The 21,642-nt window shown below is 66.8% G+C and overlaps 1 protein-coding gene across 5 annotated transcripts; it reads right to left on the bottom strand.

Annotated features, from left to right (window-relative positions):
- Window positions 1-43: 43 nt before the first annotated feature.
- On the bottom strand, window positions 44-20,109 carry GRK6 (G protein-coupled receptor kinase 6). Of its 5 annotated transcripts, XM_066977008.1 has the most exons (17): window positions 19,952-20,109; window positions 17,158-17,253; window positions 14,408-14,520; window positions 14,094-14,171; window positions 13,733-13,833; window positions 12,372-12,464; window positions 12,040-12,103; window positions 11,278-11,418; window positions 10,402-10,592; window positions 9,668-9,705; window positions 9,439-9,528; window positions 9,141-9,349; window positions 8,751-8,888; window positions 8,401-8,538; window positions 8,083-8,217; window positions 216-315; window positions 44-180 (listed from the first exon to the last, which is right to left on the bottom strand). In XM_066977008.1, the coding sequence occupies exons 1-17, from the start codon at window positions 20,001-20,003 to the stop codon at window positions 44-46; spliced, it is 1,914 nt and encodes a 637-aa protein (XP_066833109.1). In that variant the 5' UTR covers window positions 20,004-20,109. The 5 variants fall into 5 exon arrangements, with proteins under 5 accessions (XP_066833109.1, XP_066833107.1, XP_066833104.1 ...); XM_066977006.1 differs by lacking the exons at window positions 44-180; window positions 216-315 and adding an exon at window positions 5,133-6,581 and having other exon boundaries at window positions 10,402-10,546; window positions 11,289-11,418; XM_066977003.1 differs by lacking the exons at window positions 44-180; window positions 216-315 and adding an exon at window positions 5,133-6,581.
- Between the last annotated feature and the right edge of the window lie 1,533 nt (window positions 20,110-21,642).

The following is a 21,642-nucleotide window of genomic DNA, read 5'->3' on the forward strand; positions in this document are numbered from 1 at the left end:
GGCCCCCGCTTCTCCCTGCCCTCGGGGGTCGGGGTCGGGATGCTCAGGGCGGCGGCAGGGCCCGCGCTCGAGCCGATGCTCTCAGGGCCGCCGAAGGGCTCCCCATGCCGTGCCCGGCGTCTCCTCCTGGCCCGTGGGCGCCCGCCGTCAGGGCTCCGTCCTCGCCATGGAGCCGCGGGGCTGGAGCGGGTGGGTCACGCCTGGCTGCGCGGGGCAGGGGGCGGGCGGCGGGGGCACGGGTACGGCGCGGTCCCGGCCCAGCCGCTGCCCATCGCTGGGAGGGGGCCGCCGGGGAACGGGGTTGGGGGGGGGGCCCTGCAACGAGACAGACGCGAGCGTGAGCGTGGCGGGGACGCGGATGCCCCGTTCCCATGGAGACTCGCTCCACATGCGCAGCGGCACCCGGAGCCGTGCCCGGCCCCACACACGCCCCCGCCGGCACCCCCCCCCCCCCCGGCTGCGGATCCCCCCCACATCCCATCCCTGCATCCGCCCCAAAGCTGCCGGGCACCCCGGAGCGGGAGGCGGATGCCGCAGCCCCGCAGCATCGACGCCTTTGAGGCCACGCGGCGTCCTCCAGCCTCCTCCCACCCCAAATGTGCTGCGGCACCTGGGCAGCTCCGTCCCGGCTGCCTCATAGCGGGGGGCCACGGGGTGCCCCCGGGGGTGGGGGGTAGCAAGCGGCTGCGGCGTGCGGCACGCGGGAGCACGTGCACGGCGGGCACCGGCGGCCTCGTGGCTGTAGGGAGCGCGTGGCAGCTTGGGGACGTTTGGGAGGCGGCGATGCGGGAGGGGTTTGGTGGCGGTGGGACCGTCACCCCCACACGGTCCTTGGCTTTGGGCAGGGTGACAGCTCGGTCACCTTCAGCTGAGCACTGTGCCAAGGCGGGGGGGGGGGGGGGAGCCGTGCACATCAGCCAGCGGGGAGCAGCACCCATGGGTGCTTGCAGGCTGGCACGTAAGCACCCGTCAGGATTATTCTTATCGTGGTGTGGGAGAAAATGCAATCGCCGCCGGGGAGCGGGAGGATTGCGAGCAGCAGCCGAGGGCAGGGCGACCGCGGTGGCTCCGCTCCCGCGTGCCTCGGCTCGGCGAAGGGACGCGGGGTCCCTGCATGGCACGGGGCTGGAGCGCGGTGCCCAGCGTGGGGACCACGGGGGGGGGGGATGCTGCGTGTCGGGGAGGCCGGAGGGGAAGCGGGCAGGGCAGCGGGGCCGGAGGGCCGTGCCAAGCCGGAAGGAAGGAGGGAAGGGGAAGGAAGGGGCTGGGGAGCCACGCTCCGGCGTCCCCGCTCCGTGCGGCGGGGGCTGCTCCGTCGTGCAAACGCGGGGGCGGAGGCGGCGTTTTTTTGGGGAGCGGGGCCCATTCCTGGGGCTCCCCAAGGTGCCACCGCTGCCGGCCAAGGCCAGCACGGTGCGGGCAGAGCTCGCCAGCCCCGGCTGCAACAGGCTCCCCACCGCCAGCACGGACGGGGGCACCGTGCGGGTGGTGGCGGTGGCTCCGGAGCCGGTGTCATGGCCAGGCTAGGGACAGCGAGGGCTGGCAGCGCCTGGGGACTGGGGGTGCTTGGGGACCGGGGGCACCTGGGGCGTACGCAGCCAGGGATAGCTCTGGAGAGGGGACGTTGGGGCTGGGGGTGTCGGGGGCCGGAGGCATTCGGGGAGCGGGGACGCGTGGGCTGGGGGTGCCGGGGGACACCCACGCGGTCCCGCGGGAGCGGACCGGGAGCCCCGGCCGGGTGGCGGCAGGCACCGAGGCGGGTCCCCCCCTTTCTCCCCCTCCCTCTCCCCGTCCCCCCCACCCCCCGCTGCCCGCGGCCTGTGCCCCGGTGCCGGGTGCTTCCCTGCCCGGTGCCCGCGGAGGGCGGGATGGGGACACCCGGCGGGGACCTCCCCGCTCCCGGTGCCGGGCGCGGCGGCCCCCCCGCTTCCTCCTCCTCCTCCTCCTCCTCCTCCTCCTCCTCCTCCCCCCCCCCACGGAGAGCGCGCGCGCCTCCGCCGCGGCGGCGGGGGGGAGGGGGGGGCGCGCGCGCCCCGGGGACGCGCCGGGCGCGCGCCTCCGCCTCCGCCCCAGCCCCCGGTTCCCGGTGGCCACGGCCCCGCGCGCCCCCGCCCCGGCCCCGCTCCCCTCCCCTCCCCTCCGCGCAACAGGCGGGGGCGCCGCGCCCGTTCCCCCCGCGGCTCCCGTTACCGGCGGCGGCGCACGTGGCTCAGGCGGCGGGCGGCGGCGGCGGCTCCATAGGGCGGCGGCGGGGGGGGGGGGGGGGAACGGGGAGGGGGGGGGGGAGCCCGGTGCGCGCCCGGTGCGCGGCGCCGCCGCCGCCTCCCGGCGCTGCCTTTGTCTCCGGTGAGCGCTCCCGCGCCGCCGCCGCCGCCGCCGCCGCCGCGCACCGCCCCGCCCGGGCTCCCGCCCCGCCGCTCCGCCCCGCCCTCGGCTCGGGGAGGGACCCGGGCGGCCCGGAGCCGGTGGGGCCCCCCCCTCGGAGCCCCCGCACCGGGACCCGCGGATACCGGGGGGGGGGGGGGGCGTATTGGCACGGCCGCGGGATCCCGGTGGCGTGGCGGCCGCGGCATCCCCCGGGCGGGGGGGGGAGCCCGCGGGGGGGTGGCCGGGGATCCCCCGGGTGACCCGCATGGTCCGTGGGCTGCGGGGGGTGACGGCCCCGTCCGGTGGTCACCCATCCCCTGGGGTGGCAGGGGGTGATGGCCGGAGGCCACTCCCGGGGTGACGGCCACAATCCCGCCGGTGCAGAGCGGGGACAGTGGCTGTGCGGGGGCACCAGCCCCGGCCCCCCCCCCCCCCGGATGATGGGGTGCACGGTGGTGCCGTGCAGGAAGACACGTGCCCGTGCCGGGCAGAGGGTGCCAGCGTGGCCCCAAAGGTCAGAGGTGGCACTGGGCACCCTGGGGGTCCCTGCGCTGCCCTGTCCCCCTCCTTGTACCCCACTGACCCAGCCCAAGCACTCATCCCCCTGCACTGGGGCTCCCCCCGGCTATTTGCCACCGGGCAGATGTCACCAGATGTTCTCTGCGGTGTCCAAGCCGGTGTCACGGTCACACCGGGGGCGAGGGCTGTGCCATCTGTGCGCCCGGCTGCTGCCCCGGCGCCGCGTGGCTCGAGCGGGAGCGGCGGTGGCGTGGGCACCGGGCAGGAGCTGTGCCAGCCCCGGGGCCGCCGTGCCCTCTGGGTGCCCAGAGCCAGAGCACGAGGTGGTGACACGGCGGTGGCACCCTGCGGGGGTGCCGGCGCAGGCCGTGACCCCGCCACCGCTTCCTCCCCGTGGGCAGGGCGGCGGGCGCCCGCCCGAAGGAATTCCTCCTCGCCAGGGACACCGGGCAGCACAGCCCGCTGCCGCCATCACCGTGCCCAGCTGGGCAGAGCGGCTCCGTCGTCCTTCCTGGCCTCAGCACCGTGCTGGCCTCGTCCCTCCGGCCCCCTTTGCTCCGTCCCCGACTCACCTCGCTGGGCCTCGGCTCCCGCGGTGTGCTCTCAGAGCGCGGCAGCGCGGCCGGGCCGCCTCGGCGGTGGTTGCGGGGTCGCCCGAGCGGCTGGCGGGGTGGGCAGGGGGCTGCGGCCATGCAGGGGGGCCGCGGCGCTCCCCGTGGGCACGAGCGAGGGGCGGGCGGGGGGCACGGGCGGCATCGTCAGGCCGAGGCCAGCGGGTGGGCGGCGGGCGCCCCGCGGGCGGTGGGAGCCCGGCCTCCGGCCCCGCCAGCGCCAGGGGCCGGGAGCTGCCTTCCCCACGGCGGCGGCGGGGGGAGGCAGGCGGGGGAGCGCTCCCCGAGCCACATGGTGGGCCGGAGGAGGAGCTGTTGCCCAGGCAACAGCTGAGAGCATCCTTCACCCCTGAAAATCGTGTGTGCGGCGCTGCCTCCACAGCCCCACGGCTCGGGGCAGGGCCCGGGGTGCTCAGCACCCCTGTGGCAGCCCCCCCCCGTCCCCCCATGTGGCTCACCCGCGGGCCCCACATGCCCTGGATGTGGCTGGGAACATCTCGGGCCGGGCTTTTTCCAGGGGCCCTGCGGCAGCACGTAGGGCACGCGCTGCTCCCCGCCTTCAGGGACGCGGAGGGGGACACGGGCCCCCCGGCTGTTGGGACCGGGGCACCGCTGGGCGAGGCAGAGCCCTTCCCGTGCCCTCACGGGGCTTGGCCCTGGGCTCCCAGCCCCCAGCCCCGCCTGAGAAGCCGCGGTGCCCATCACCAGCATCGTGCTGGTGACCCCAGGACCCCCAAGCCTGGGTGCTGCAGCCCAGGCAGTGCCAAAATGGCACCAGGACCAGCCCTGACCGGTGCCACGGGCGCAGCTCTCCCCATCGCTCCCCATCCCCCCGCCGTGCCTCCCTTTCTTCCACGGCTGCAGAAAATTCCTGGATTTTACCCCAAGATGCCCCCTCCGAGTGTGAGAACTCCTCCTCGGCCCGCTCCCATGGCAACTGTTCCCTAGCTACCCAGCCGCACTTGCTATTCTCATCCCTGTGCAGCTGTGCGCGGCCGTCCCCGCGCTGCGCACCAGGCTGCCGTCGGCCCCGCCGCCGGCACCGGGCTCCCGGCCCACCCTGCACAGCCCCGATCCTCTCCCAGGCCAGGCTGCCGCCCTCTGCGTCCCCGCTCCCGGTGGCTCTGCTGGCCCCAAGCCCCGTGCCAGGCCCCGGGTGTCCCCTTCCACACGTGGAGCCCGTGGCGATGCCACCCGTGGGTGCGGGGGCAGTGGCGGAGCTCGGCCCCTGTGCGTGCCGGGGTCAGCTCTGGGGCTGCCCCGCACTCAGGAGGGGCTGTGCCGAGGGCAGGCGGGGGATTCTGGGGACATGTCCCAAAGGGGACCACAGCAGCCCCCTAGGACACCCCGCGGCACGAGGCTTTGTACCTGTCTCCCCCCTGCAGTGTCCAAACCGCCCAGGAGAAGCCACCGAGGGCCACCCGCAGGCCCCGGTGCTCAGCACCACCTCTGCACGCCGGGAGCACCAGCAGAGCCCATGGCCACCGGCAACCGGGTGCAAGGCCATGGGGCCTCCCCTCTCCTCCATCCGCCAAGAGTCAGCACCCCTCTTGCAACCCAACCTGCCCGGCGCGGCGCCCTTCTGCCTCCCTTCCCCTCGCCGTGGCAGCAGCAAATCGCACGCTTAACGACAGGTTAAAAATTTAAATATTTCCAAACTTTAGTGCAAGGCAAGCAAACGATACCACAGGTCCAAGTAGGTGCTCAGCCCACCCGCGGGGCCTGGCTCAGAAGGAGCAGGGGGCAGCAGCACACACACACACACACACACACACACGTGTAACACACACACACACACAGAGACCAGTTATTGCTAGGGACACGGCCAGGACAAACATGCACGAGACGGGACAGGACGAGCGGGACAGGGGCAGGGGAGCCGTGCTGAGCCCCGTGTTGCTCCCCGGGGACACGCAGGACCCCTGCGGGGGCTCAGGTCCCACCACCCTCTGCCCTTAGGCACAGCCACGTCGGCTCCTGTGGGATGGAGGACCCTGGGGGTGCTCCCTCTGCACCCCAAGAGCACATCCCCTTACGTGTCTGCGCTGCCGTCCCGAGGGACTGCCCGCACCCCAGCGAGCACAGCTGGCTGGTGCAGAGCTGGCGGGACAGTGCTGGGGACACCCCGCACCCCGCGGGGGATCGGCCCTTGGGGCTCTGCCTTCTGAGCGGGTGCTGCCGGAGTGGCTACGTCCCCCGGTGCGCTGCAGGCAGGCTGCCGGCGGGCTGAGCAGGGGGCCAGGATCAGCCCCGGGAGCCGGCAGCACGCGAGGGAGGAGGCAGGAGGAAGCAGGCAGGGAAGCAGGGACGAGGCAGTGACGCTCTGCTGCCAGGAGGCAACGGTCGATGCTTCGGCACAGGAGATTCCCGCGCCTCAGGGCTGAGCAATGGACTCCTCTGGAGCCAGGGACGCCTCAGCATGGCCAGAAAGGTCCAGGATAAGATGCTTTTACACCTCAAGGCACAGAAGGCCTTTGCCCAGGACTCCCCGGTACAAAGCTGGGACCGTCGCTCCCCCCATAGGAGGACATTTGTGCCTGTGACAGGGTGGGGGCAGCGCAGGCCCCCCCCCCCCATAGATTAAAAACTGACGTGTGCTATGTACAGACCGACGGATATAAATACACACCAAACCTGCGGCGCCGCTTCGACACCACGGAATGTGGCAGCAGAGCTGCTCCAGCCCGGCCTTGGCCCACGCCGGCGCGATCCCTCCCTCCCGCCCTCGGCCCCGGAGGGGAGCAGCAGCCGGCGGGCGGCAGCGGCACCATCCCCAGCAGGATGCTCAGGACGGTCCACGTCTGTCCTGGGGACGTTGGCTCGCCCGTGGCCGGAGGTTCTCAGGCCCGGGGCAGGCGCCGAGTGCTGCTGCCAGCGCTGGAGCCGTCCTCAGAGCCTTCAGCTAGACTGGTAAAGCTGTAAACAAATCCACCTCGCGGGGCCACTGCTGCCTCGTCCTTCGGGCTGGCCTCTCGTTCTGCTGGGCGCCCGGAGGGGCAAGGGGGTCCCAGGGGCTGGAGAACGGGCTGTGCTCTACAGCCGGGTGGGCTCTTCCTCGCTGTCGCTGCAGTTCCCACAACAGTCCTGAAGTCAGAGGGGCAACGAGAGGGAGGAGGGAGAGAGGAGCACAGCAAGCACAGGGTGAGCACGGTCACACAACCCAGCCCCCGGCTGCCCCCTGGCAGGGACAGGCCAGGCCCCCCAGGCCTGCGCGTGGGAGAGCTACGTGGAGGCGAGGGGCTGGAGGGGAACCCCAAGGCTGCAGGGAAACAAAGCTGCACCTTGGGGTTTGGCTCCTGGCAGACAGACTTGTGAGCACACGGCTGACTAGCTCAGAAGCTGGGAGGAAGAGGGGCTCCATGGACTACAGCCACCCGGGGAGACAGCTCAGTGCCAGCACGGTCTGCCCCAGGCAGGGCTCAGCGGGCCACGGAAAGCAGCTGAAGCCCTCGGGAGGGGGGCTGAGCACAGGACTACGCCAAACCCTTCACAGTTTCTCAACCCTTCTGTGTATCCCGGACATCCAAGGAGAGGAGCAAAGGCAACCCGGGGCTCCCCGCAGCCCCCCAGGAGCAGAGCTCCCGGCGGTACAGGGGCAGCTTTGGCTCAAGCCGAGGGCAAGGCTTCCCCCCAGCAGGGAAGGCAGCGAGAGGAGGGAAGCGGGATTAGTGGCTCAGGGGGCAGTTAGGACAACAAGCAGCTTGTGCTCTGGGGGGGGGGACGGGGTTAGGCACTGAAGGACAACACTCCTCTTTCCCAGATCTTGCCATGTCCGTGGGCCACCGGGTATTTCCCTGAGCAGAGCAGCCGGGAGGGACTGCTCACCTCTGGAAAGAGAAAACACGTGGCAAATCACAGCTCAGCCCCTGCCACCGGCAGCCCATCCTCGGGCAGGTCCTGCCTGCCTCGGGACGAGCCGGGTCACACCGAACAGGGAAGCACAACCGGGAGCTCGGTGGGGAAGCAGGAGTCAGCGCCGGGTGGCTGGGAGTGGGTCCAGGGCAGGCCAGAGCCAACCGTGCTTGAGAGCCCCAGCTGCAAGCAGCTGCCGAGGCAGCAGCCCAGACTTTGCCAGTCCTGGAAAGAAGGCAAAGACTGTTCTGGCCCAGAGGAGGCATGCAGGCAAACAAGCCCGCAGCAGATGCGAAATGTTTCCGTTCTCCTCATCCCTAGAAAGCGCCGCTCCCTCTGCCTGCTCAAGGACTGGCAGAAAGGCTCTGGGGAGCCCGGGAGCCCACACAGCCCATACCAAGATCAAGGTCTTCTTCGGGGATGGTATTATGCATGTAGGAAGGGAGAAGGCTTGCTATTTTAGTGCCTTCAGCAGCATCTCTCCGCCTGTGCGACTGCAGCATGTTTAGCCAGGACACTCCAGCCCAGCCCCCTCAACACGCAGCAGCACCAGGAGTGCCTCCCTGCAGCCCTGCACGGGTCCACCCGAGAGCCCCGGGGTCCGGCCACCCAGCACGGGGGGGAGCCCGTGTCTGCTGCCCCGCCGTGCCCACCGCCCTGCCAGATCTGCCTGGCACGGGTGGGAGAGGGCTCGGTGCTGCGGAGCAAGCGTTGGGCGAATGCTCTTCCTTACCTGTCTGCTGAAGAAGCGCTGGAGTAACCCTTTTTTGGGCTGCGGGGAAGGCTGCCCTTTCCAGTCCAGGTCTGGGGGCACTGAGCCATCTGTGCTAAAGACATTCAGCTCCTTGAAGCACTCCGTCTCGATCATCTGAAAGAGGGCAAAGATGGCTGCAGCAACTGCCACACAGAGCCCCTCACTGAGGGACCAGCGCAGGAGCAGCAGGGACAGCAGGAACCCTGCGGGACACCGTCCTCAGCCACGGTGAGCACAAGCAGGGACAAAGACCTGTCCTGCAAAAAGGGGCTGGTGCACGTGCCGGTCCCCACCTACCTCGTTCTGCCAAGGAATGGGCACGCTCCCTGTAGCAAACTTCTGGTAGAAGTCATTGTCCGTGGGCTCCAGCTCCACGCCTTTCACCGTGGAGAACTGCTCGATGTCCAGAACGTCCTTGCAGTAGATGGCCTGGGGCTAAAGAGCACAAACACGGCTGTAACGCCGGGCCCCACAGTGATGCCACCCACTGAGACAGCTGCGGGTGTTGGGAATCCTCTTGTGTCTGTGGCCGGGCAGCAGCTCCAGAAAGAGGGAAGGACCCCAGCTCCTCGGGGGGCCACCCGGGGGCTCCCGCTTCCCTCGACAGCGCCAGCGAGTGACGAGGTCAGGACGCGGGCAGCACTTACGTCTGGTTTGAAGGGGGGGTCCAGCATGCCTGCTTCCAGCCTCCGGAAATTGAGGTGCTTGAAGAGGGGGTGCTCCTTCACTTCCCGGGCCCCAGCCCCTCGGCAGCCCAGGCGCTCCAGGGGGTCTTTGCACAGGAGCTGCAACACGAAGGGAAATCAGTGACCCAGCAGTGCTTCGGGCAGGAGCAGCCCTGCTGTTGGCTCCTGCACCATGTCCCTAGGAACAACAGGGGCTCACAAGGAACTAAGACACTCTGGACCCTCCTGCACTATCTTAGAGCCAGAGCAAGGGAACCTGACTTCTGCCAGTGCCTCTCCAGGGAGCAGCCCTGATTTTCTGCTGCTGTGTGCAAAGGGACGGTAGGTGCGAGGGGACAGCGATGCTCGTACCATGGTGCAGAGGGAGCGGGCGCAGGGCGAGAACTTCTCCGAATACTCCTCCTGCACATCCTTCACCAGGCGCTCCACCTCCTCCCGCTTGATCTTCTTCTTGCGCTGCTGGAAGGGCGACTGCCCCTCGATCATCTCGTACACCAGGCAGCCCAGAGCCCACCAGTCCGGGCTGAACGTGTAGCGCTCGTTCTTCACCACCTCTGGAGCTACATGGGAGCAGGGGCGAGGGATGTGTGAGGGCAGGGAGGGTACGTGTGCAGTCAGAGGACTTCTGGATTAAACCAGGGGCACTTACCCATGTAGCCCACTGTCCCAACACGTCCCTTGATTGTTTGGCCCTCGGGCACGTGCACAGCCAGCCCCAGGTCTGAGATACGGATGTGACCTGCACAGAGAACGGCACAAGTCAACAGGACAGGGTCAAGGGACAGTATTTGAGGCTGCCAAGAACACAGAGCAACGCTGGTACAAGCACAGGAAGAGAGAAGGACCTAGGCCCGGGTTTCTCTTTGCCCTGCACTCACCATGGTCATCCAGCAAGATGTTCTCTGGCTTCAGGTCCCTAGGAAGGAAGAGACTTGATCAGCAAGAAGCCCACTATGAAAGCAAAGGGCACAGGGAACAGCGACACCTCAGGAAGTCACAGGTAAGCAGCAGAGGGATTCAGTGCCCCTACCTCAGGCACCCCCTGCCCTGGAGTTGGCCCTGCTGCTCCCCCCTGCCAGGCAGAGGCAGGTCATGGCAAGCTTCGATCCTCCACAAGGAGGCAGTGAGCCTGTGGCTGCCTCCTCCTCTGCAGGTGCAGAACTCAGAATGGGGCAAGCTGTGCAAGAGGGAAGGAGCAGAGGCTTCTTCTGCTTGTCCCGCCCAGGGCAAGGCACAGGGTAGGACAAGAAGGGACTTTCTGGCTCTGGGTGCTGTCCCTAATGCAGCATCACACAACAGGCGAGCGCACTCAGCTTGTTTTCCCTCCTGCCCAGTGTCAGTTCTGCCTGTGGAGTTAAGCACCCAAGTGCATGCTCTGTGGCACTCAGAATTCGCATCCTGATCTGGGTGATCCTTTACCAGCAAAAGGAAGCAAAACTAAATCTTCTTGCGTCACCCACGAGATCAGTTTTCTGTTCCTGATCCCCTCTCACCCAGCTCTGTGCTGCTTTCAAACCTGGGCCTATTTTCTTGAGCAGACAGTCCCGGCTGGGCTAGTAAGAGCAGCAGAAATCTTGCTCCTGCAGCTGGTACAAGGTCTCACAGCACGCACCTGTACACTATCCTCTCCTGGTGCAAGTCCTCGAGGCCACAGCAGATCTCAGCAGCATAGAAAGCTGCCCGGGGCTCCTCGAAGCCAGCCTCTCCCATGTGGTAGATATGGAACTTGAGGTCCCCTCCATTCATGAGGGTCAGCACTAGGCAGAGAGCATCTTTAGTTTCATATGCATAGGCTAAGCTCACCTGCAATTCAGGGCAGAAAGGCTGTTAGAAGACACAGCTGGAAGAGGGAGGCCCCACACTCTGATGGACACTTTGTCACCCAAGAAGCCAGGCAAGGGCAGCGGGACTGGGCCTTTACAGAGGGGAGGAGGCAGCGAGTGAATTGTTCAAGCCCAGGGAGCATCTGTAAGTGCCCAGGGGCCCCTGCACACCCTCAGCTTTCCTCAGACAGGGAGGACATTATCTCCCCGAGCCAAAACTGCTCCCCTTTGGGGGCAAGCAGCACCCAGCAGCAACCCTGGGGCACCATCTCACGAATTCCCCGTAACGGGAAGTTTCAGGCTGTCCACACCTCTGTACAGCCAGGGAGAGCTCCCTGCCACGCAGCTCAGGGCTAGGCTTCTGCCCCTTGGGCTGCCTGGAAAGACAGTTCTCACGGCTTTCTTTTGCCCTAAAAGTAACGAAGTGCCTGTGAGACCAGGTGGGACTTTGGGCCTGCCTTTGGAGGCATTCGGGTCATCTTGTGGAGGCGGCAGGAGGTCCTGCCAGACCCCAGCCTTATGAGAGGTGCGCAGCCACCAGGAGCCTGCCCCGTAGGCAGCGCCTGCTCCTGGTGAAGAGCTGAAGAGCACAGAAGTGCCCAGCCGGCTGGTTGTGGAAGGAATCAACCACCACAGCAAAGTGAGAGCAATTCCCATGTACTTACTACAAACCTACTGTTCACTTTTTCCAGGATCTGTTTCTCATTCAGGGCCATGGCCTCTCCCTTCCGCTTTTTGATCCGTTTCTTCTCCAGCTTCTTGCAGGCGTACATCTTCCCCGTGGCACGCACTTGGCAGGCACAAACCTGGAGGGGGGACAAGGCTCAGCGCTCTCCCACTGCTGTTTCTGTTGTGGGGTTTAGGTTCTGCTCTTGAGAGGCACAGGAAGGCAAAGAAGTCCTTGTTCCAGCCTCACCCCGAGGTCAGCAAGGAGCGTGCTGTCAAAGCGAGGACACGGGGCACAGCGACATCTCAGGATGTCACAGATGAGCAGCAGAGGGATGCAGTGCCCCTGCCACCTGTAGCAGACACCACGGCTGGTGCCTGGGAAGACAGAAGGCCACTCCAGAAACAGAAGGAAGCCTGACAGTGGCAGTTTTCAGGACTGCAGTTTGCTCTGCCAAGACACTGGGAGAAGACCCGATTCCCTACCCAGCAGCGTGCACCGCAGAGCACACGCTACCTCCTCTGTGCAACCACCTTCTGCAACTCCCATGGCTGGCAAGAGGGGAGCTCCTGTCCATCAGAGAGGAGCTGACGGATAATGCAGTGCCCAAAGCACAGCAGTACCCGGCACAGAGCCCAAGGGAACAGCCCTGCAAAATCCCACAGCCCATCGAGCCAGCAGCTCCTTGCCCCAGGTGCCGAAGCAGCTTGCAGCACGCTGCCTGCCCGCCCCGAATGCAGGGGAAATGCTGGTCACTCACCTCTCCAAAACCGCCCTTGCCTAGCACACGGTACTGGCGGAAAGTGTTTTTGGTCACTGGCTGCCTGCGAGGCAGAGGAAACTGGAGTGAGATGGGAGCAAGAAGAGAGTAGGAGCTGAAGCCCAAACCACTCCCGTGCCCCGAGTCTGGGGGTCACCCTGAAGCCCCCCCTCAAGCAGACCTTGCTTCTCTGCAAGGCTGGGGCAGCCAGTGGAGGCTGTTTGTGCCAATATGGGCCCCGAAGGAGAGGTCCCAGCAGGGGAAGGAGCTCTGGGGACCCCTCAGGCAGCCTGTGTGCTGCAGGCTCAGGTCTCCCAGTGAGGCAACATTACCGTTCCAGCCATTTCCACTGCAGGAAGCGGTTGAAGTACAAGCTGTCGAGGTAGTCAGCAAAGGGAGCCACACTCAGGTAGTCGTGGATAAGCCTAGGAGAGAGCAGAGCCAGCAAGGCTGGTGAGGGCTGCTCACGGCTGTAGGGCAGACGGCGGTGCAAGGAGAGGAGGCGAGAAGCCCCGAGAGCCCGGTCACTTTGCCATCCCCTCACCCAGCCCAGGGCTGAATCACCTACGCACCCTGCACAGCCCTGGCCCAAAAGCCCACCCTCTGCACTGAGGCTTGATGCAAAAGGAAGGTGTGTTGGAGACACCACTGTGGCAGAGGTAGTGCCCTGGGACTAGGCTGGCACTGGTAACTGTGGCCTCTCAGCACCAGCTCAGGCCGTGGGACTACGGGGGATGACAGGGCTCTGCAATCCCCCCTGCTCACAGGGCAAACGCACGCACACGGCTGTAATCAGCTGCCGAAAACTGCTAGCAACACTCAGCACCGGGCGCCGAGCCGTTCAGTTTCAGATGAATATCCAGCACAAAGGGCCACAGGGGATCCCGCTCGGGAGAGCTAACTGCCTCACAGGCTGGTGCCAGGGCTGCCCAGCAGAGTAAAAAAGCCTTAGACACAGTGTCTAGACTGGAGACATGCATCAAGGCGAAGCGGATGGGCTCTTCCCCTTTCAGAGCTTGCCAAGAGAAGGCAGGGCCCAGCCCGGAGGCTCTGCATTCAGACAGCGACACCAGTTACCACACACGGAGCTAACGCTCCCCAGAAGACTGCAGCAAAGCCATTGCCACAGCCCTGGGTTAGGCAACGCGCTCCTGCCGCTGCTCGGGGAGGGGTGGGGGCCGCCAGCCCCGTTTCCCTAACAGCTTCCTCTTCGCACCCGGAGCCAGGACCTCGGTCACCGATTCTGCGATGAGTCAAGGGACCAGAAGTGACCTTAGATCCCTGTAGCGACGGCCTCCGTAATCTACCCGCAGCAGCTCTATCTGTGGCCAGCGGGAGGGGACAGCTGGCACCGCAGCAGTCAGCTCTGCGCCACGGCTGCCTACCAGGGCCAGGCACGAGACCAGAAACAGCCCGGCCAGACTCTGAGGCTTGCTGAGACGGTGTCTTCCCAAAGGGCAGCTCAGACCCGCGGCGAACCGAGAGGAGCGACAAAGGTTCCCGCAGCAGTTTGTGGCTCTCAGAGCCCACAGGATCTCCTCGCGTTTGTTTTCCTGGAGCTGTGTTGCAAATCACTAGCCCCGAACTCGCCCGGCCCACGCAGTCCAGCCCTAACACCTTGGTGTCCTGGAGGAAGGGAGCGGGGTGGACGAGGTGAGCTCCCCGCAGCACCACCGCCGGGCCCACAACGTACTTGGTGGATTCCTTGAAGAGCTCCTTGGAAGGTTCCTGCTCCAGCCGCTCGCAACAGGCATCCACCAGCTGGGAGGGGACTTCAGGCACATGGTCCTCGCTCTGGGGACGAAGGGAGCGGGTCAGACACAGCGAGCAGAGCCCAGGGGTCCTGCCAGGAAGGGGAAGCCCACAGAAACAGCACCCACGTGCCCACCTGCTTTAGCAGCAGTGGGAAAAGCAGCACAGTCACTCGTCAGGTGGTGGGGTGGACTTTGCCCTCACCCTCCTGCCCAGCACCGCGGCAGGATGTGGGCGATGACAACTGTCAGCCTCCCAGCTGTTCCACCACGGCAGGCAGCAAACCCGGTCCTCTCACTCACCTTTGGCTTCAGGTACTTCTCGATCAGGTGCTGCCCGCATTCCTTCCGCTTCTCGTCCGGAGCCACCTCGTACCCGGCCTGCACAGAGCAAACACCGTCGGGGGCAGGCCCAGCAGGAACCGGGCCCTGCTGCCAGGCGACGGCAAGGCCCTGCCCCAGAACCAGATCCCCGGCAAACACCGAGGCCCAGCCCCATCTGGGAGACACGGCAGCTCCCGGGAAAGCCCTCCTGGCCCAAAGGACCCGGCCGTGGCCCCAGGGGGCCAGGAACGCCCCGGCCTCCCCCCGCGGAGCCCGAGGGGCCCGGCCCTTACCACGGCGTCCAGGAACTTGACGCAGCGCGACAGCTCGGGGCGCGTCTCGCAGAACTGCCGGAACAGCGTGCGCCCGATGGGCTGCCTCTCGCACAGGCTGTGGTAGTCCCGCTCTGCAAACGGGGACAGACGGGGTCAGGGCGGCCGCCCGGCGGGCTGCTCGCGGGCCTCGTCAGCCCGAGAATCCCAAGAGAGGGAACCCAAGGACAAGAGGCTGCCACGACTGAGCTTTCATGGCCCCCCGCGGAAGGTGTTCCCTCAGAGAGGCTCCAGCTGCTCTGCTGTACGGTTTCCCCGGCTCGTTTTGAGGAAGGGATCTCCGTATCTCCCCTCGATCCCCTCCCCATGGAGGACCGGCAGAAACACAACTTTTTGGGGCCCTGAGGAACGCCCAGAGCTTGTTCTGAGGCAGACCCATGCCCAGGCCCAGGCTTGCCCTGACGACTCCTGAGCCGCCCTGCTTCCCCAAGGCCCTGCTGAGAGTGGCGGGGCCAAAACGGGGGAACCACATCCAGAGGTGTCCTGGTAGCGCTGCACCCTGGCCCCGCTGTTTGTACCTCAGGTCCCACCGCCCTCTGCAGCTGGGTTTCCCCTGCTGACTCCTCCTAGCCCTCTCCCTGAGGTATTTTTGAACCAGGCACAAACACCTTTGACTATCCAGAGCGCTTCCAGCTGTTTTTTTTCCCCTTTCTAACAGTTAAGTACTGTTTAATCACGGACCAGAACAGAAGAACCACTGCCCCGGAGGGCCACGGGCTGCCTGGGACTGGACGTGCAGCCACTCAGCACCTCAGGGTGCCCTACACCCTCGTGCAAGGGCACTCACAGCTCCCCAAACACACCTCAGAGCGGTGCTTCCACCCTCTTCCTCCCTTCCCCTGCCAAATTACTGCAGTGCTGCGGTCGGAGAGCTTTCCTTCAGACCTGCCCCACACTGCAGCACCCGGCCAGGGCCCAGCACCTTCCTCAGCACCCGTCAGCCCCTCACCCTGCCCTGGGCTGCCCCTGCATGCTGCCCGGCGCGGGGTGCTGCCGCCTTCCCCTGCCGGCGCTGCAGTTTGTCCCGAGGAAGCCGCGGCTTCCTGGCGGTGCTCAGCGTGCGGGGAGGCTGCCGTGGGGGCGGGGGCCGCTTCGCCAGCTCGGCCGCCCCGGCTGGTTCCCTTGTCTGCAGGGGAAGGAGTTCCCCTCGGGAGCTCGGGGCCGCTGGGATGGGTTCGGGGCTGCCCAGGCGCACCGCGGGGTGCTCGCGGTGCCCAAAGGCCGGCGCTGCTGCCGGCGGCCAGCCCCAACATTGACCCCGCCGAGGGTCCTGCAGAGGAAGCGAGCGTGTCTCTGGTGGGCTGCGAGGGGAAAACAAAGGGAAAACAAAGCGCTGCAGCTGCTCAGAGACCTGTGCGTAGGGATCGGGGCTGTCTCTCAATGGGGAAACTGAAAGAGGCAGGCAGAGCGCTTCTTTCGTGCCTCCGCAGGGGGAAGTGGGGGCATGGGTGGTGACAGCCGCAGGCCGGGAGGGATCTGCCTGCGGAGCATCGCAAGCATCACCGTCCTGGACAGTGGGACGGCAAAAAGGGGCAGACCACCAGCACCCACCGCCAGCAGATGGGTGGTGTAAGGAAGCTGAGCTTCAGTGCTGGAACAGGTATCATGGCACCCACAGGATGCGTGCAGAGGAGGAAGAATCTGACAGAGCGGCCAGAAAAGCACGAAGAGGTCGGGGCGGCCAAGACGAGAGCTGCAAGGACAGCTCGCACCAGAGGTGCCCTCAGTGCTCAGGACCTGCTCCGAGAGGCAGCCGGCAGCAAACCAAGGCCGGAGTCTCTGTCTGACCGCAGTGGCTGCGAAGCCAGCCCGGGGAGGTGGCTGCGGGCTGGGAGGTGACAGCGTGCATGACGGAAGTCATTAAGCCAGGTGCTGCAGTCCCACGTGCTTTCAGACGGAGCCACCCACCTCCTTGGGGCTACCAGCACCTGGGACACCCGGGCAGTGCAGAACCGGGGACGGGAGCTGCGGGCGCGTCCCAAACCCAGGCAGCCCAGTGGCACCCACCCTGAACCAAAGCCAACGCCGTGCCGCTCTGCAGCTGGCGGCTGAGTCTGGAGCGACAACTTAAACAAGCTCTCCCCTTCCCAGAACGGAGAGCATTCCCACCCTTCAGCTCCCCAAACAATTCCACATGATGTCAGGACCAAACCTGCTGCACAAACAACATTAAACCCATGAAGAGTACAAAGTGCAAAATTAAAAGGACAGGCCTGGCCCTGCCCATCTGCACAATTCTTACCCATACGGCGCAGCAAGAACCCGGTTCTGCCCGCGTAAAGCTGCTCTGTTAGAAGCTGAGGGCTCAGTCCCAGCCAGGCAGCCCAGAGGATGCTACCAGGAACTTTGTAACTCGTGCAAAGGCACCCGTGAGCAACGCTCCAAAGCTCTGCAGCACCGAGCGGGTCTGTTTGCACCGGGAAGGGGGCAGACCTCTGCTGAAGCTTGTCACGGCCTAGGTTTGTGGGCACATCAGCAGCAGCTGGGACTTACCTACTCGTTTCTTCCCTGCACTCCAACCAATGTGGGCAACCCATCCGGGATTTGGCCCTCACGTGCCCCGTTGCACGTCCCTGACCCTCACACGAGCCGAGTGTGTTCAGGTGTGCCCAGCTCCGGCAGCGCGGTGCCCAAAGAGACCCCCTGGCCACGGGCGCTCGCCCCCCGTCCCGACCCCGCAGCCGGGGCGCTGCCCAGCTCCCGCTGCTCACCGAGGGCTTGCCGGAGATCCTCGCAGAGGCTGATGTGGGGGAACTGCAGCATCTGGCGCCATTTCTTGCTCTTGCCCTTCCGGTTTCCGCCACCACCTGCAGGCACACAGATTTGGGGCCATGAGGGATGAAGGAGGGGCGCCCTGCCGCAGCAGCAGCCACCCTGTGCCCATCCCAGGCAGGGCCCAGCGGTGTCACCACCTCCTGGGGTCAGACCAGAGCTGGAGCCGCTGCTGAGTGCCGGAGGGGCCGGGCAGACCGCCCGCTCTGGCTGCTCAGGAGGCAGAACCAAGTCACAGGCGGTACCACTGAGGCCTTTCCTCCTGATGCTTCAGCTACTCGTGTTTGAGATGGGAAAACGAAGGCGGAGGGCGGGGTGCCTACAGCCCCAGGTCACCCCCTGCCTCGGCTCCCAGGCCTGTCCTCAGGACCCGCGCATAACGAAGCACCTTTCGAGGCCAAGCCCTGCTCGGTGTGAAGCTCCCCGCCGCCAGTTTCCTGCCGTGGCTACGATGCTCATGCCACCTACTCACTCCAGACTGATTGCTTACTCCAGGGAGGGGCTCGCAGAGAAAGGACACGAAGCTGGGAGACAGGAATTCCTGCTCTAATCCCGGCTCCACAGACAGCTCGCTGCATTGCCCCGGGCTCATCGCTTCGGTTTCCCAGCTGTGAAGTGGGGACACTCCCACCGCTCTCCGGAGATAAGCCAGCCTCCCAAAAGCAAGATCCAACAGCCAGATACGACTCCGGCTTCAGGCGCTGGAGTGAATGCCCAGCGCTGTAGGACAGGGTGGGAAAGCTTCTAGATAGACCAAAAGATTTACATCACAGCAAGCGCTGAGGACTGAAACCCGCCGGATCGCTCGGATCGGCCAACCTCCAGGGATCCTGCGTCCCCTCTTTGGTAAGGCACTAAGCCGCCCCGCTGAGTGGGGCCAAAGGCACGGCTTTCCGAAATCAGTGTTGACCATCGTTTACCAGCTCTTGAGAAACAGTTTCATAAGACGTTCCTCCGCCGCAGATGCAATTCGGCCCTGTCCCCGAGGTCCGGGCTCCCGGCACCCGGCGGCAGGGGAGGCACCGGGGGGCCAGGGGGACGCCGCACGGCCCCGAGGAGCTGCGCTGCATCTGCCCCCCAGCAGCAGCCGGGCTACACGACCGTACGCGCTCAGGAAGGAAGTGACTCAAGGGTATGCAGGGGTGGAAGAAACCAGCAGCGCAGACACCTTCTCGTCAGCCTCGGCTTGCGGCCGCGGAAAGGACAGGGATGGCTAGTGTGCGAGGGCACGGGAGGGTAAGCCCCCCGTGGCCCCGTAAGCACGGAAGGAAGGGCAGAGCTGTGCCCCGTAACGCCCCGGGGATGCGGGTCCGCACCTCGCGGCCCTGCTGTGGAGGGAAGGAGGCCCCGGTGCCCCTCGTGCGTGGCTCCCCCCAGCCCTGCGGGTGATGCAGCAAAGAGCTGAGTGGGGAACTCGCACCCTGAGCGCCTCCATGCTCAGCGCCCTCGTTTTGGGGACAGGGCAAGCCCGGAGCTCACCACAAGGGCATTACAGGGGCCAGTGACATCTTGTCGCCGGGCTGTTGAAGCCAGCAGAAAGGGAGGACGACGGAGGAGGGCTCCTCTGCCTTCCCTGGGCCCAAACTCTCCTGGGGCTCCCTTCCTCACGGCAGCACCTCTTGGGGACCCAGCAGCACCAGGATGTCCCAGCACACTGCGGGTGCTGACGGCACCACCGGAGCCAGGCTCCCGACCACCCGCGTGAGGCTGGGTCTCACGTCCCAAGGTCCCAACGCCGCCGTTGGGCTCCATCTGCGGTCGGCGTCGCCTGCACCGGCGCTCGGATCCCCGCTTCCCGCTGCCATGCCGGAACCGTCTCCCTGAAGTCCAATTATCGGGCAGCTCGGAGTCGCCTCTGCCCGGGCGATTTTAATTTCGCTGCTCCTTGCTGCTCAGATCTCACCCCCAGAGCCTCTCCCCAGGTTTTAGCGGGTCCCTCGGGACCGAGGATTACCCGGCCTGCACGCCATGGGCTCAGCACCGCGGGGACCGGACTCCCCCGGTGCCCTGCGGGACCTGCCGAACTCCCCGGTGCCCGGCTGAACCGGAGCTCTGCTGTCTGCTGCAGAGCACCCCGGAGCTCCCGGTCCCCCCCGGTTAGCTGGGCGGAGGCTGGGAACGGCCTCGACCCCGGGACCGGCAGGAGGAGGCCGGGAGCCGCACAGAGCCGGGGCAGGGCAGCCTCCGGGATCGGCGAGGCCTCCCCCCGTGCACCGGAGGGGGTCAGGACCCCCCCCGAAGGGCCGCATGCCCGCAGGCACCGGGGGTTGCTGAGCACCGGTGCACCGAAGGGCACCGAGCTCCGGGGCTTCGTGCAGGGCAGGGCGCCCTGCGGCAGCCCCCGCCGGGCCCGTTACCTCCCCGGTAACCCCCCCCCGGTTACAGCCCCTGTCCGGGCGGTACCGCCGCGGGCACGGGGCCCCCCGGGAGGGCCCGGCTGGACCCTCCGGGGCTCAGCCCGCCCTGCCACCGACCGGAGCCGCCGCGGTGCCCGCGGGGGAGAACCGAGGACAGGCCCAGGCCCGGGACCGGCGGCAGCCCGGGGAGCGGCGGCGGCGGCTCCTCCCAGGTTCCCGGAGGCGGCACCCGGTAGCCCCAGGGCAGGCTCCGCCGGGGCTCCCCCCACCCCACCCGGCACCGGCCGCGGGAGGCCCCGTCCCTGCCCGCCCCGCGGTCCCCTCCCCGCTGCGGGAACCGGGAGGAGGGGACCGGCCCGGTACCGGCTCCTCTCACCTTCACGGGCCTTAAGCAAGACGGTGTTGGCGACGATGTTCTCCAGCTCCATGGGCCCGGGCGCCACCGCCTCCCCCCCGGCTCCGCGCCGCTCCCCGCCGGCACCGATCGCGTCCCGGCCGCCGCCGCCTCCCCCCCCCCTCCCCCTCCCCTCCCGCCCGCCCCGGCCGCCGCCGCCGCCGCCGCCGCGCCCCGCCCCCCGCGGCCCAGCCCGCCAATCGCTGCCCACGCTCCTCCCGCGCCGCGCTCCCATTGGCCCGCCTCCCTCCTCCTCCCCCTCCCCCCCAGGAAGCCTCGCCCCCGCCCCTGCGCCGCTGCCCTCCCGTTGGCCCGCGGCGGGCGGAGGTGTGAGGGGGCGGGGCGGAGAAGGGGAAGAGCGCGTCGCGCGGCGGTCATTGGTGGAGGCCGGCAAGGGGGCGGGGCCGGGTGCTGACTGGAGGTAGAGCTGTCAGTCGGAGAGCGCAGCCGCTGCGCCGGGCGGGGATTGGGCAAGCGGCAACGGTGCCCACCACAAGAAGGTCCCGCCTACCGCGGGCTTTGATTGGGTTGAGAGATGCCACTCTGTGGAGGGGTGGGTGGTGATTGGGGCGTCGAGTAGGGGGGCGGGGATAAGAGGGTCTTTATAAGGGGGTGCGGGCTTGGGGGGCTGGCAGACGGCGGTGGGTGGGTTGCGGGGTGGTGTTTGTTGTTGCTTTGCATATGTAGGGCGGTGCCAGCTCCGGCCCTGTGCTCATCCCCACCAGCCATTGCTTTAGGAAGAGCCTTGGGTTTCTCTGCCAGTTGGCCTGGGTGCTGCCCTGCCGGCTTCTGTCCTGCTGGGGCTCTGTTCTGTGCCCTTCGTGTGCCCTTTTCAAGCCCAAGTGCCTTTAGGGTTTGATTAAGTGCTGCTCCTGGAGGCTTCTTCCCTCTACTGGTGTGCTCTAGAAGCCTTTCCTCATGGCGCTTCCAGTAGCAGGGGCTCTTCCCACCCAAGGAAAGCTGCAGCCTGGGGACCAATCCTGCCCGCTCCCCTCAGCGCCCCCACGAGCACACCGTGAGCTCTGCCCCTGCGTGCTCCCCGTGCTCCTTCCACCCAGGCCCCGTGGCCTGTCTCTCCTCCAGCAGCTCTGCCGGTAGGAGCCAGCCCAGGGCCCCTCTGCTCCGCGCAGGCAGGAAAAGCTTCCTGTTCTCGTTACCTCTCCCGATAACGAGACAAATTGCGCGGGCAACGAGTGCTTGCGAGAACCCGTGAGGGCCGTGCTCTGCCGCGTCCTCCAGGCTCTGCCTGCGATCGGGCGCCGCGGCGCTTGGCCGTGATCCCCAGCCGTAAGAGGAGTGGGGCGTTCTGCCCCGCCGTACCGCGGCGGCGGGATGAGGTCACGCTGAGCGCGTGCTTCTTTTAGAGCTCTTTTCCTTTTAAAGGTGGCATATGCTTATTTTGAGCCGCAGATGCAGTGACTTTGTTTTCGTGCGGCTGCACGCTCGCCCCTGAAGCGCAGCTTTCGGTTTCCTCCTGGCTGGCATTCTGCAGCACCGCGGGCAGGCGTTGCTGCCCGCAGCACGGCGTCGGAGCGCACACGAGGGTCCCGGTGCCCCCCCGGCAGAGCCGGTGGCAGCCCGGCTGGAGGGGGACAGGGCTGCAAACCCACGCGTATCACAGCGCAGGGTAATAATTCAAAAATAATCTTGACAAATCAGAGAAACAGCATGAC

Source organism: Anser cygnoides, chromosome 14 (assembly GCF_040182565.1).
Source record: "Anser cygnoides isolate HZ-2024a breed goose chromosome 14, Taihu_goose_T2T_genome, whole genome shotgun sequence".
NCBI lineage: Eukaryota > Metazoa > Chordata > Aves > Anseriformes > Anatidae > Anser > Anser cygnoides.

Excerpts from the sequence above, each read along its gene's own strand:
- GRK6 (XM_066977008.1), bottom strand. The coding sequence starts at position 20,003 with ATGGAGCTGGAGAACATCGTCGCCAACACCGTCTTGCTTAAGGCCCGT. Across the intron at positions 14,521-17,157 it reads GGATCTCCGGCAAGCCCTCG|AGCGGGACTACCACAGCCTG; the intron begins GTGAGCAGCGGG and ends CCCCGTTTGCAG. Across the intron at positions 9,529-9,667 it reads CATCTTGCTGGATGACCATG|GTCACATCCGTATCTCAGAC; the intron begins GTGAGTGCAGGG and ends TTCTCTGTGCAG.